Genomic DNA, 12122 nt, shown 5'->3' with positions numbered 1-12122 from the left:
GCAGGCCGTGGGTATCACAGGTGACCCACCAACAGAACTGCCAACAGATGTGTCTGCTTTCCCCGCAGGTGACCTGTCTCCACGATTTCTTTGGCGATGATGATGTGTTTATTGCCTGTGGTCCTGAAAAATTCCGCTACGCCCAGGATGACTTTTCCCTGGATGAGAATGGTGAGCATAGATGGCCCCTATGGCTTAGAGTTCTTGTCATGCCTTTGTTTCTCCTTTGACCACCTGAGATTTCTGTGGGCTCACTTGAGTGACAGGGCTTTGGAAGGATGCTGGGCTGTAGAGGAGGAAGGACATAAAGCTCGTGACCAAACCCATCTTACCCTCCCCGCCCCACCCACTCACTGCCATCAGCAGTGCCAACCTGCAGCATTCAGCCCTGCAAGCTTCCCATACCTAACCACCAGGACTAGTCCGTGCCCAGTTCTCCCCGCATGGCCATGGACCAGTGGCCTCCTTCCTAACTTCAAACAGGGGGGCCTGAGGCTTCCTAGGGAGCTGGAATGAAGGAGGCCCATCTAGTGAAACCCCCTCATTTTACAGAGGAGTACCTCAGGCCCAGAGAGAAGTGACTTGGCCAAGGTAACACCATTGGTAAGTGATAGAGCTGGGACTCAAACCTAAGTGCTTTTGGGAAGTGTAGGGAAGATGCCAGAACCACAGCAGGCAAGCGAGGCTGGCACTGCTCTCAGGCCCAGCTGGCATCCCCACCAACTGGGCTCTGCTTGGACTCCATCCTCTGCTAGCCCAGGCTCCTCTGCACAGGGTGGCCCACCATCAAGTAAGCCCTGGAGTCTGCTCATCCCTCTCCACCAAGCCCAGATCTGTGTCTTTCTATAACAAGGTCCAGCAGTCCTGATCCCTTCCCAGCTGTATAACCTTGGGCAAGTCATTTCCATTTTCTAGGCTTCGGTTTCATAATCCATTCAATGAGGGGGCTAGATTCCATGGTCTCTACGGTCCTTTACAACTCCAAATCCTCTGGTCTATTCTACAATAACAAACCATTCAATTGGGCCAATTTCTAGAATACCATGAATTAAATGCTTAGTTCAGAACAAGCCCCTGCCCTAGGGTCTCTCTCCCATCTGCAGACTTGGAGGTCATCATAATCATACTCAATAATAATAAACAAGAATAACGGCATTTCTCTAACTCTTTAAGGTTTGCAGAGCAATTTCCCTATATTCCCTTTTTCAATCTCTTGAATTTCAAAGGTTGCCCTTCGCAGTGCCCTGTGGCACAGTGGAGCCCTAGGTTCACATCCCAGCTCTGCCACCTTCTGGTTGTGATGTTGGACAAGTCCCTTATCACGTCTAGGCTTGGGCAAGGAGCTGTGAAGGAGTCAGGGGCAGGGGGGCATCCTAATCCTGGCCTCTTCCACATTGGACCCCACTAACTTGGCTGTTCTCCCCCCAGAGTGCCGAGTCATGAAGGGGGCCCCACCTGCTACCACCAGCACCAAGTCATCTCCCAAGACTCAAAAGAGCTCAGCAAAAAGTCCTGGCCCTGTGCGCAGGAGCAAGTCGCCAGCTGACTCAGGTAACGACCAAGATGGTAAGTAATTTTTCCTTAGTTGTGCATGCTGACTCTGCCCACAGAGGTGGTATCTTCTGCATGCCTAAGGGTGCATTGCCACTGGACACCAGACATGCCTCCATGGTGCCAAACCAACTGTATAACACAGTGACAAAATTCATTCAATATACTGTTCCCAAGACAAGAGGAGGTGGCCCCAGGCCATCCAGTAGAGTGGGTGCATTGATGTACCCCCTCGGGGAATCCAGCCTCTTCCTGTGTCATCATAATTACTATCAACACTACTGTCTGGTTATCAAGCACTTAACGTCACCAGGGGCAGGACTGGCTGTTCAGTCGGCATTCAGTGAGTGTTTGTTGAATGAAGGAGTAGATGTGCTTAGCTAGTGCTTTGCCTGACTGTGCAGACCAGCAAACTAACTCATGCATGCAAATTCTCTTGATGGAGTTTTATGTAGACAGGTTTATACATGTCAGTGGAAAGGTGTTGGGTCATTTTCACAGCTCTGCCTTGCACGTCATGACTGGATCTGGGCCAGTTAGATAAGATTTATAGAGCCCAGCAACAGAACCAGCGTGAAGTTGGTGGAGAGCCCAGCTCTGCAATGGACTTCTCTGGGCCTCAGTTTCCTCATTCATAAAACAAAGGGGTCAAGCTAGATATTCCCTGGGCAACTTTCAAGCTCCATGAGGCCCCGATTCTCTAAACCAGAAGGGTTGGCAGTCGCCATGTGGTGCAACCCAAAGCTGAATGAGAATCGGCTTATCAGCAGCCACCCCACTAAGGGGCCATGCCACCTTGGATCAAAGGCCACTTCCCTTTGTCTTTGACACCTCTACTTGTTAGGACATTTTGAGACCAGAATTGATCTCTCTGCAATTTGCCCCCAGTGTTGTTGAATTTAATTGCTCTGCCTTCCATGTTCTGGCCAAGAGGCATAAAGCCAATGACCCCTACATAAAATAGCCCCTGTCACCACCTCTACCCCAGCACCAGCAGGCCTCCTCTCATTTGGGCTAAGCAGCCCCAGTTTCATTTGGCATGGACCCAAAGCCCTTCACCAGCCTGGTTGCCCTTATCGGGATTCTGGATGAGGCAAAGGGGTAATGAGTCCTGGACCAGGGTGGTAGCAGTGGGAATGGAAAGGAAGACAGAAGTGTTATGAAAGCAGAAATTGAATAAAATAATTAACGACCAAGTGGGTGAGAAGTGAGAAAAAAGGAGGCAGTCAAGACAAGTCCAAAGTATCAAGCGTAGAGATAGGGACATGGCAAGACACGAGTGGAAGGGTGTGATTGTGCTTTGCATTTATTGAGTTTGAGGTGATGATGGTCCATTCTAGAGGAAATGTTTAAAGAGCAGTTAGAGATCTAGGGCTGGTAGCCAAAAGAGAGGTCAGGGCTGGAGATGTGGATTTGGCCACAAAAGTGGCTGAGCCCTCAAGGAAAGAGAGTGTAAGGAGAGACAATCTGACAGATAAGGAATGATGGTCTCCCAGATTGGAATGGGAGGAGAGCACAGCAGCAGGAGCCCAAATGGAGAATGTGTGTCCCTCAATCAGAAGCCTGTCGAGGGCCTCTCTCTCCAGACTGGCCAGAGAAACAGGCTCATCTCATCTTAGCCAAATGATTGTTTATGTCCTTCTGGATGTTAGGTTTGGAAGGGAGCCTCCTAAAATAATCTCTACCTTGGGGGGTGTCATCTCCACCCAGTGCATCTCTTTACAGGAGAGCTTCGCTGTAGGGCCAGATCACCAGTGGGGGAAGCTTGCTTCCTGACCCAGAATGCCAGCCATGCACAGGAGAGAAAAATGAGGCACAAAACCCTGTCACCCCTCTGTCCTCTGAAAGACACCAGTCACTTTCCTCAGGGAAATTCATCCTTGTCAAGACAGAAATGTGTTGATGACAGAGCCTTCATCTCCCTTCTTTAGTCAAAGGATGAATAACTGCTTACCCTCAGCCCATGCCCCAGAACCCATTTCACATTAAACTACTACCTTCAAGAGTGGCAGAATCTGACAACCTGTGGTTGAGTCTGGCCCCAGAACCCTATGATCAATTGTGGAAAGGATCGCTTCTGGCCCACCGTATTACACTTCCCTAATAGAAGGGTTGGAGAGACAAAGAGACAATAGCATTTTGAGGCAGCAGAGGCAATTAGCCAAGCAGACCCAGAAGGGCAGACAATGCCTGGCAACCTGCCCATCGTCACCCCAGTGCCACCAGCTCCCACCCCCAGCTTGAGCCAGGGCTTGAGAAGGCCGAGTCACACAGAGTGACATCTGTGCAGCCCTTCCCAAGTGGAGAAGGACCTGAATGGTGTCTTTCTCTCTGAGTCGTTTTCCAGCCTGCTTGCTCTCTTACTATCCTTGGTTTCCTACCCAACCACCCATACCTCTGAGCTGTTCTCCCAGAACCACACCCTATAGGTATGGCCATGGCCCATCCCCCCTCTTCCCACACATCCCTTTCTCCACTCCCACACACATGTCCAATCCATTGCCCATCTGCTCTCTTTTCTCCTTTCCCCTGGCCACCACCAGAGTAGTGGACCCTACTGCCATGGTCTCTCATCCAAACCACTGCAGCAGCCTCCCAAGTTGTCTCCTAGCTTCTAGGCTCTTGCCTCTTCAATCCATCATTTACAAGGTTGTCAAAATACTCTTTCCTAAAGCTCAGTTCTGCGTATGTCACTCCCCTACTAAAAAACCTTCGGTGGCCCCCTGTTGCCTAGCAGGTAAAACATGAGCTAGTCATCAGGTCATTTGAGCTGTCCACAGTCTGGCTCCCACTTCCCTTCACAGACTTGTTCCATTTGACTCTCCCTCACAACATCTCTGTTCTGCACAAACTAAACCACTAGCTGAGCCCTTGAACTCAATACTTGGCCTCCAAGCATTCACGCAAGCAGTGTCCCAAGCTTAGGCTGGAATACATTCCCTCCTCTCCATTTCTCAAAAAGAGTAAGAGGAGCCCTCAATCCTAGGGTCACAGACCGTTGGGGCTCTCTATTCCAGCCCTCTCATTTTATAAAGGAGGAAACTGAGGCATAGAAATAGCACAGGATTTGCCCAGGGTCACACAGCTAGTATATGCCCAGGGCAGTAGTCAAACAACCAGGTCTTCCTGACTCAAGTCCAAGGCTCTCTCCAGTAGGCCGTGCTGTCTCATCTAGATGCCCTTGAGGAGTACAAATTTCTAGATTATACCCCAGGGTTCTAACGAAAAGCTGGCAGTGAGCAAGGCAAGTTTGTCTTTGCATCCCAAGCACCTGGCACACAGTGCCTGGCACATCACAGGCGTATAACAAGGGCTTGTTGGACTGACTCGAACTGAATTGAATTGAAACGTTAAAAGACTGTGAAGAACTGAGGCAGGAAAGACAAATGGCCGGATTTTTCAAAATAGGAAAGTGAGCAGAGTCTACATGCTGCAGGCCAGTGAGCTTGGCTTTGACTCCCGGCAAAGTCCTAGGGCTGCCTTATTAAAGGGTTGCTTAGTGAACACCCAGAAAGGGGAGCAGGGGTCCCCAAAAGCTCGCCTGACTTCAGCAAGAGCAGCTCACGCCAGGCTGATCTTTCTGCCCCAGTCACCAAACAGGTAAATCAGAGGAATGCCGTCGATATAGTTTCCCTAGATTTTAGCAAGGCATTTGGCCAAATCCCTCGGGTAATTCTTATGGAGGAGAGTAGGCCAGCTAGACAACATTGCAGTTAGATGGACTGGAACTGTCTGAATGGCCAAGCTCCTAAGGAGGTCTTCAGGGTGGTGCCGCAGGGATCTGTGCTCAATCCTCTGCTGTTTGATCAATGACTCAGATAAAGACATAGATGACATCAAATTTGCAAATTAAAAAAAAAAAACTAGAAAAGCAACAAACACAAAGATGTTGATGGACTTAATCTAAGAAAGTGAAATTTTCCCTGATATATCTTTTTTTTTTTTGGTGAGGCAATTGGGGTTAAGTGACTTGCCCAGAGTCACATAGCTAGTAAGTGTTATGTATCTGAGGCCAGATTTGAACTCAGGTCCTCCTGACTCCAGGGCTGGTACTCTATCCACTACGCCATCTAGCTGCCCCAAAGGCGAAATGTAAAAGGGAAAAATGAAAAGTCTTACACTTGAGTTAAAAAATGCTGGTTGGGGGCGGTATGGCTAGACAGAGATTCAATTGAAGAAAGATCTGGGAGTCTTAGTAGCCCACAAGCTCAGTGTGAGTCAACAGCGTGTGGTGGCAGCCAAAATGGCATTTGGGAGCTTAGGCTGCATTATACAAGGAGCCGTGTCTAGACAATGAAAGGTGATAGTCCTACTGGTGCCCTGGGGTCTTGGGCTCCATTCTGGGAACCACTGGCTTTTATTTCCTACAAAGGAGCAGTGGTTTCTTGGCCCCTTCCTCCCCAGGCACTGGCCATGTTCAGCCAGGCAGCTCCTCAGACACCACACATGGTACTGGGCACAGAGAAGCTGCCAGAGCTTTTGCGTTGGCAGAGTCTTAGAACTCACCTTGCTGTCAGTCAAGTGAATGAGCAAGCAAGCATCCATTGCACCTGATCCCAGGAAGCACCTGGTATCCAGGTCTGGCCAGCATGGTTTGAAGGCAGTGATAAGCTGGAGAGCATCCAGAGGGAGGCGGCAAAGGAGCTAGGTCATGACAAACAGCAGCGGAAGGGACTGACGGGGTTTGTCCCAGAGAAGAGAAGGCTCAGGGCACAGGAGGGCTGAGCTCAAGCGCTTGAAGGGCCATCATGTGGGCTCAAGGAAATAGGCTTGTTCTGTTTGAGCTCAGGGGACAGAACCGAGAGCAACGGAAGGACAAACATTGCTGTGAGGGCAGGGACAATTTGCTAATAATGGGTGCAGCGGGCTGCCTCTGAGGAGGCCTCCAAGCCAAGGTTGGCAAGGACATTTGCACAGAGCCAGCTCTGAGGCAGCTCCGCACTCTGTCCCATCCCATGATTCTGTGCCTGCCTCCATGAAGCCTTGGCATCACCCCACCCTGCCTAAGGCTTCTAATGAGCCTGGTTTCAGAACAGTCCTAACCTCTCATCTGACTTTCCCCTCATACTCTGGGGTGTCCATGGAGCAATCCCAGCAGCTCCACACCATTTTGGGTTGGGAAGCTTGGAAGTGATTGTAAGTGGAAGGGCAACACGCCGGTGGGGGTTTCCAAGCAGCCTATTACTCCTAAGGAAAAAAAAAGTCCTTGAGTTGTCCCCTCTAGGTCCCCATAACAGGTCTAGGGTTCTAGTTGGGTATTCCTTATCCAAGACTCCCCTCTGGTTCTGGCTCAATGCACTGCCTGGGAGACTATCAGCCAGAGACAGCTCCGCATCTGGGATGCAGGCAGTGATCCTAAAGATGTCTCCTCTGGGCCAACTCCCAGTCTGTGGGGCCACTGAGAAGGATAGACAGGTTATTCTGGGATCCTGGGATGTCTGGGTGGTATAGGCTTCTCACCTAGGCTTAAAGAGACTCTGGAACCATCCCACTCACCCCTGGGGCTCAGGGTGGCACAGTGGAGAGAATGCTGGATTGGTCAGATCCTGGTTCTGCCACGTGGACAGGTCACTTCCCCTCGAAGGCCCTGTTTCCTCCTCTGTGAAACAAGGAGATTGGACTTTGTCACCTCTAAGAGCCCTTCCAGTTTTAAATTTCTGATCTGAGGATCCTTGGCTTTGGGGGACAAGCTGTTTCCTTTTGCCTCCTCTCTGTGCTAGGGAATCCAAAGGTCAGAGTGCATGTCCTCAGTGCACTGTGTCCATCTACTCTACACCCCACGTCTGGCGGATCTCTGCCATGCAGGCATAAATCCAGTTCAGGGTCATCTCCAAACAAAAGAAGCCTTGATGGAAAGTGGCTAGACCCTGAATGAGAGCTGCCCCCACTGGGAAGGAGGACCAGCCAGCCGGGTTCCAGATAAAGGCCAGATAGTCCAGACTCCAGCAACAGGCAAAAATGACCACAAAGTCAAGTGTGATGGTTAGCAAAGAGGGCTGATTTCATTTGGTGCACAGCATTCCCAGCCAGCGGAGGTGGCAAAGCCCCTGGAGTTAAGGGGGCACAGCCCTGCAAAGTCCTTCCAAGGAGTAAGGGAGGGGCATGCATCTGCACCAATAGCTCATGGCTCAGGAAGGACTTAGATTCCACTCTGTGAATCACCACTGCAGAATGGAGATGGGAGCTGGAGTCCACCATGCGGGAGAATGGCCACCCCAGCCAGCAGGGGCCAATGAAATTCAGAGCAGACACTGTGTGTCCCAGAAAGGGCCAAGGGCACAGATGGCGCGGGCAACTAAGAGGCCCAGACTTTCTGCTCTTTGCTTATTCCTTTCTCTCCTCTCCTCTTCTCTCTTCTTCTCTTCTCCTCTTCTCTCTTCTTCTTCTCTCCTCTTCTCCTGTTTCCTCTCTTCTCCTCTTCTCTCCTCTCTTCTCTTTTCCTCTTCTCTTTTTCTTCTCTTCTCTCCTCTCTTCTCTCCTCTCCTCTCTCATCTCTTCTTCTTTTCTTCTCTTCTCTCCTCTTCTCCTTTTCTCCCCTCTCCTCTCTTCTCTTCTTCTCTCCTCTCTTCTTCTCTTCTCTCTTCTTCTCTTTTCCTCTTCTCTCCTCTTCTTCTCTCCTCTTCTCCTTTCTCCTCTCCTCCTTTCTCCTCTCCTCCCCTCTCTTCTCTTCTTCTCTTTTTCCTCTTCTCTCTTCTTTCCTCTCCCCTTCTCTCTTTTTCTCTCCCCTTCTCTTCTCTCTTCTCTTTTTCCCTTCCCTTCCCTATTTCCTCCCCTACCATTTGGAGGCTCTTCTGTTGCTTCAAGCTCACAAGGTCATAGATTGAAGGCGCCTTAGATGGCATCGAGTCCAATCCCCTCCTTGCCCAGAGGTTGAGTGACTAGCAGAATTCGAACTCTGATCCCCTGTGGCACCCTGCAGTGCCTCTGGGAGCATCAAGGCCAGGTTGTGGAGGAAGCACAGAGGGAAATGGAAATGAGGACTGGATTTAAAGTCAAGACCTGGGTTAGAATCCTGGCTTTGCTGTTTACTAGCTGTGCCACAAGAGCAAGTCCTTTCCCCTTTCTGGGTCTCAGTTTCATCATCTGTAAAATGAGCACATTAGACCAGATGCCCTCCCAGTTCCTTTCAGGCTCTAAATCTGTGGATCCTAGGAAAGCAACCAGGATGGCTCCTGGCTTGGAAAGTGAGCTGAGGAACAGAAAGGAGCCAAGGTAGCTCAGGAGCAGCAGAAATCCCAGGTGTAGCAGTCAGGGATTTTGAGAGGAGCCTAAAGCAGCCGGCTAGGAATGGGGACAACAGATCATTTACTGATTTGAGCTGGTTTCTTAGCCTCACCTGCAATGATCATGTAGAAGCTGGTGCTTGAGCTGCCTCTGAAGGGAAGAGAGGGGAACAGGGAAGATGGTGGGACCTGTGACGTGTGTGTGACGTGTGTGTGTTTGCGTGTATGCACGCGTGTGTGTGACACAGGGTGGCGAGTGTCAGTAACAGACAGGAGGATGGGGATGATGGCCTCTGGCCTGTTCCTACATCATTTTGATCTTGTCTTCTCTCCTCTGCTGGGCCCCTCTATTTCACAAGCTTGTTGTTTCGTAATTTGTGAATTTACTCTCTGATGTTAGCTTCATGTTATTATTAACGATCTTTTACATTTACTTGCAAAATTCTTCACAGTTACAAGGTCCTTTTCATTCACTCTCCCAGTTTCTGCTGACAATCACCAAGTGATGGGGCAGGCTGGGTTGGGAGGGAGGCTTAGAGGGGGTCAGTGGCCGGTTCCAAGGCTTGCAGCAAGGCAGCGGCTAAGCTGAGACTGGAAGGGAGGCCTCCAAACTGCTGGCCCATAGATCCCTTCCCTCAGCCATGGAAGCTGTTGCTGTCATTTCCCCAAACACTGCACCGCCTCCAAAGTGAGAGTCCCCATCGTTCCAGGCCCCAGCCAGTTGGTAACATCTCTGAGGCCTCCCAGTGGGAACACTCCCTTCCCCTGGCAGCCCCATTCTTCTCCTGAGAAAAGGGAGACCAAGAGGCCACTTCCTGCTCTCCCCTTTTCATCTGCTTTCCATGATCTGGGTGGGGAATAACTGACACGAGCCTGTGTTATAATGGGAAACGGGTGGGAGGGAGTGGGGGGCCTTGAGCTCTGCTATCACTGGTGCCGCCAACCCCTCATGGGATCCTTCCCAGTCACTCCATGGACGACGGCTTGAACTGACAGGGAGGCAGAGCCCTAGTCCTACCTGTTGGGGAAGGGAGGGGCTTGTGTGTGATTGACTCCCTGGATGGGGGGGGGTAAGCAAACACAGAGAATCCCTGGTACTTGCAATGCTACTGACTTTGGCCTGCCTTTTCTGTTCTCTTGGGACAGCCAACGGGACATCTAGCAGCCAGCTGTCCACCCCCAAGTCAAAGCAGTCGCCAATCTCGACCCCCACCAGCCCTGGGAGCCTCCGGAAGCACAAGGTATTATGTCTCTTATACCTTACTAAACCCCCTTCTGCTTTATTTACCTGGCTAGGTGGGAATGCTGTTCCCATTCCATCTCAGCGACACCAATACCACATGGCCTCCTCATCTGTCTCAACAGCTTTTGGGCCGGGCCCAGGAACTCCAGCAGGTACCACAGCCACCCACTTGCTCTGATTGGTTCTTTGGGCCTCTGGCCACCAGTTGCTTTCCAATTATGAGCCAAAGGAAGGGAGCTGTTGGCCCCTGGCCCAGAGACCTGCTCTGGCCGGGGGTGGGTGGTCGCAGGCAAGTAGAAAACAAAGATGAAGAAACATGAATTGTCAACGACCATCAGGAAAAAAGTATTCAAAAGCATGAATAAACAGAGAACGGCAAGCAGAAATACTCCTGAGGTATCATCATGTGGCCATCAAAGTCGCAAAGAAAAAAATGGGAAAACTCGTTGGCGGAGGGGCTGTGGGAAGGAAGGCAGGAGCATTGAGTCACTGCCCGTTCAACCATCCTGGAAAACGATCGGGAATTATGTAAGAAAAAAGTTATTCTTTGTAATTTTGACCTAGAGATCTCACTCTGGGAGTGCAAACAGATTTCTAGCAGCAGTCTGTGAGAATAGAAAGCTGGGAACAAAATCTGTGCCCAACATAGTTTGTTAACGGCTTAACAAATTGTGGGAGATAAATGGAATGGAATCTTGCAACACCATAAGGAATGATGAATATGAAGGTTTCAGAGAAATAGGGGAAGCCTTGTATGGAATGATATAGGGTAAAGAAGGTGAAGGCCAAAGAACAATATGTAAAATGAATACAACAATGAAATGAGGGGTGATGTCTGCTGGACAAAGCTGGCATTGGAGTATCAGTGGGAAAAGCGCAAATCCTTTCTTGCTGGTAACAAGTGGTTAACTCTCCAGATAGCTAGTGATGGTGCCTTGTCAACCGCTGTTGTGCTCAGATGTTTGGCAGAAATCTATCTTCTTAGGGAGCTTTACTAAGGCGTTTATTGGGAAGTGTCAGTTGTTTCCAAACAAAAGACGTCAATCAGCTTTAAAGAAGTCAATGTCTTTAAAATGAGACAAAGTCCTAGCATCCCCGTGACTCCTGCTGGTCGTCTTGGGGCCCCAACTTAGCAATCAGCTCCTTAGCATAGGCCTTCCTGCCCTGGACCAGGCCTGAACAGATCTGCCGAAACTGCAGAGTGGCCATTTCTAGTGATCGGTGCCGTTGCTGGCAAGAGCTGTTTACTGATGCGTCTGAGGCAGTAATGATCCTCTTCGATTTCTGTGACATGTAATGATAGACTCATTAGCCAGGGCCTTGGACCAAGCCTTTCAAATGGAAACTTTGGCTCGATTGAGAGACATAATTTGGGGGCTTCCAAGTGAATTCTACCTGTAATGGGATTCCACAACATATCTACAAAGGAATCCCTCCAACCACATGGCTAGAAATATGGCACCACTCTGCAGCATAAGCAGAAATGCCTTTTTACAGAAAGCTGATGTTCAGGGGCCTTCATGGCATTTGCTTTCAGCTAGATCCACAACAGCCCCAGAAAGCGAGCTGGCATGGCATCAGGCCCATCTTTATGCCTGAAAACAGCCACTCTAAAGCTCTGGGCCTTCTCGGCTTCCAGGGTACGCCAGCACTGGGCAGTGGAGTACCTGCTTGTGCTTGTGCTGGTGGCCAGCTTTGCTAGGAGCTGTCCATGTTGGCAAAGACAGGCATCAGAGCTCCATCTAGCCATCCCTGTATTAGTAAACAGGCGAGGGATGAATGGGCAAACTCTGGAAACCATTAGAGCCTAAAACGTTGGTGCCTCAGAAGGAACAAGACATTGACAGAACCTAACATTGTCCCCATAGCTCCCCCAGAATATGGGATACAGGTTTACTCACAGCTGAGGGATGCCAAGGGGTCCATGATGCTACCATATTTACTGGGCCCCCAGGAACTTGACAGAATTACCATCCCACTGCCCCCATTTGTTTTTGCTTAAATGCAACCAAGGAAGGAAAATGGTCACTTATCAGTCAATAAGTATTTATTTATTGATACTCCACATATTATTAGAATGAGAAGGGCCCAGGAAGGGCACAGGA

At 50.0% G+C, this 12122-nt stretch overlaps 1 protein-coding gene across 3 annotated transcripts in view; it reads left to right on the top strand.

Moving 5' to 3' along the window:
- The window catches only part of DCX (doublecortin), a 53182-nt gene that overhangs the window by 33635 nt on the left and 7425 nt on the right, over positions 1-12122 (top strand). For 2 of the 3 annotated variants that reach the window (XM_078147791.1, XM_020979964.2), the window contains exons 4-6: positions 69-171; positions 1429-1566; positions 9921-10015. In XM_078147791.1, the coding sequence (XP_078003917.1) occupies positions 69-171; positions 1429-1566; positions 9921-10015 (336 nt within the window). The remainder of the gene's footprint in view (positions 1-68; positions 172-1428; positions 1567-9920; positions 10016-12122) is intronic. The other variant, XM_020979966.2, reaches the window with a different exon arrangement.

The sequence above is a fragment of the Phascolarctos cinereus genome, unplaced genomic scaffold, assembly GCF_003287225.1.
Source record: "Phascolarctos cinereus isolate Bilbo 61053 unplaced genomic scaffold, phaCin_HiC Scaffold_8;HRSCAF=390, whole genome shotgun sequence".
Taxonomy (NCBI): Eukaryota; Metazoa; Chordata; class Mammalia; order Diprotodontia; family Phascolarctidae; genus Phascolarctos; species Phascolarctos cinereus.
This window is presented reverse-complemented; position numbering and strand designations above follow the sequence as displayed.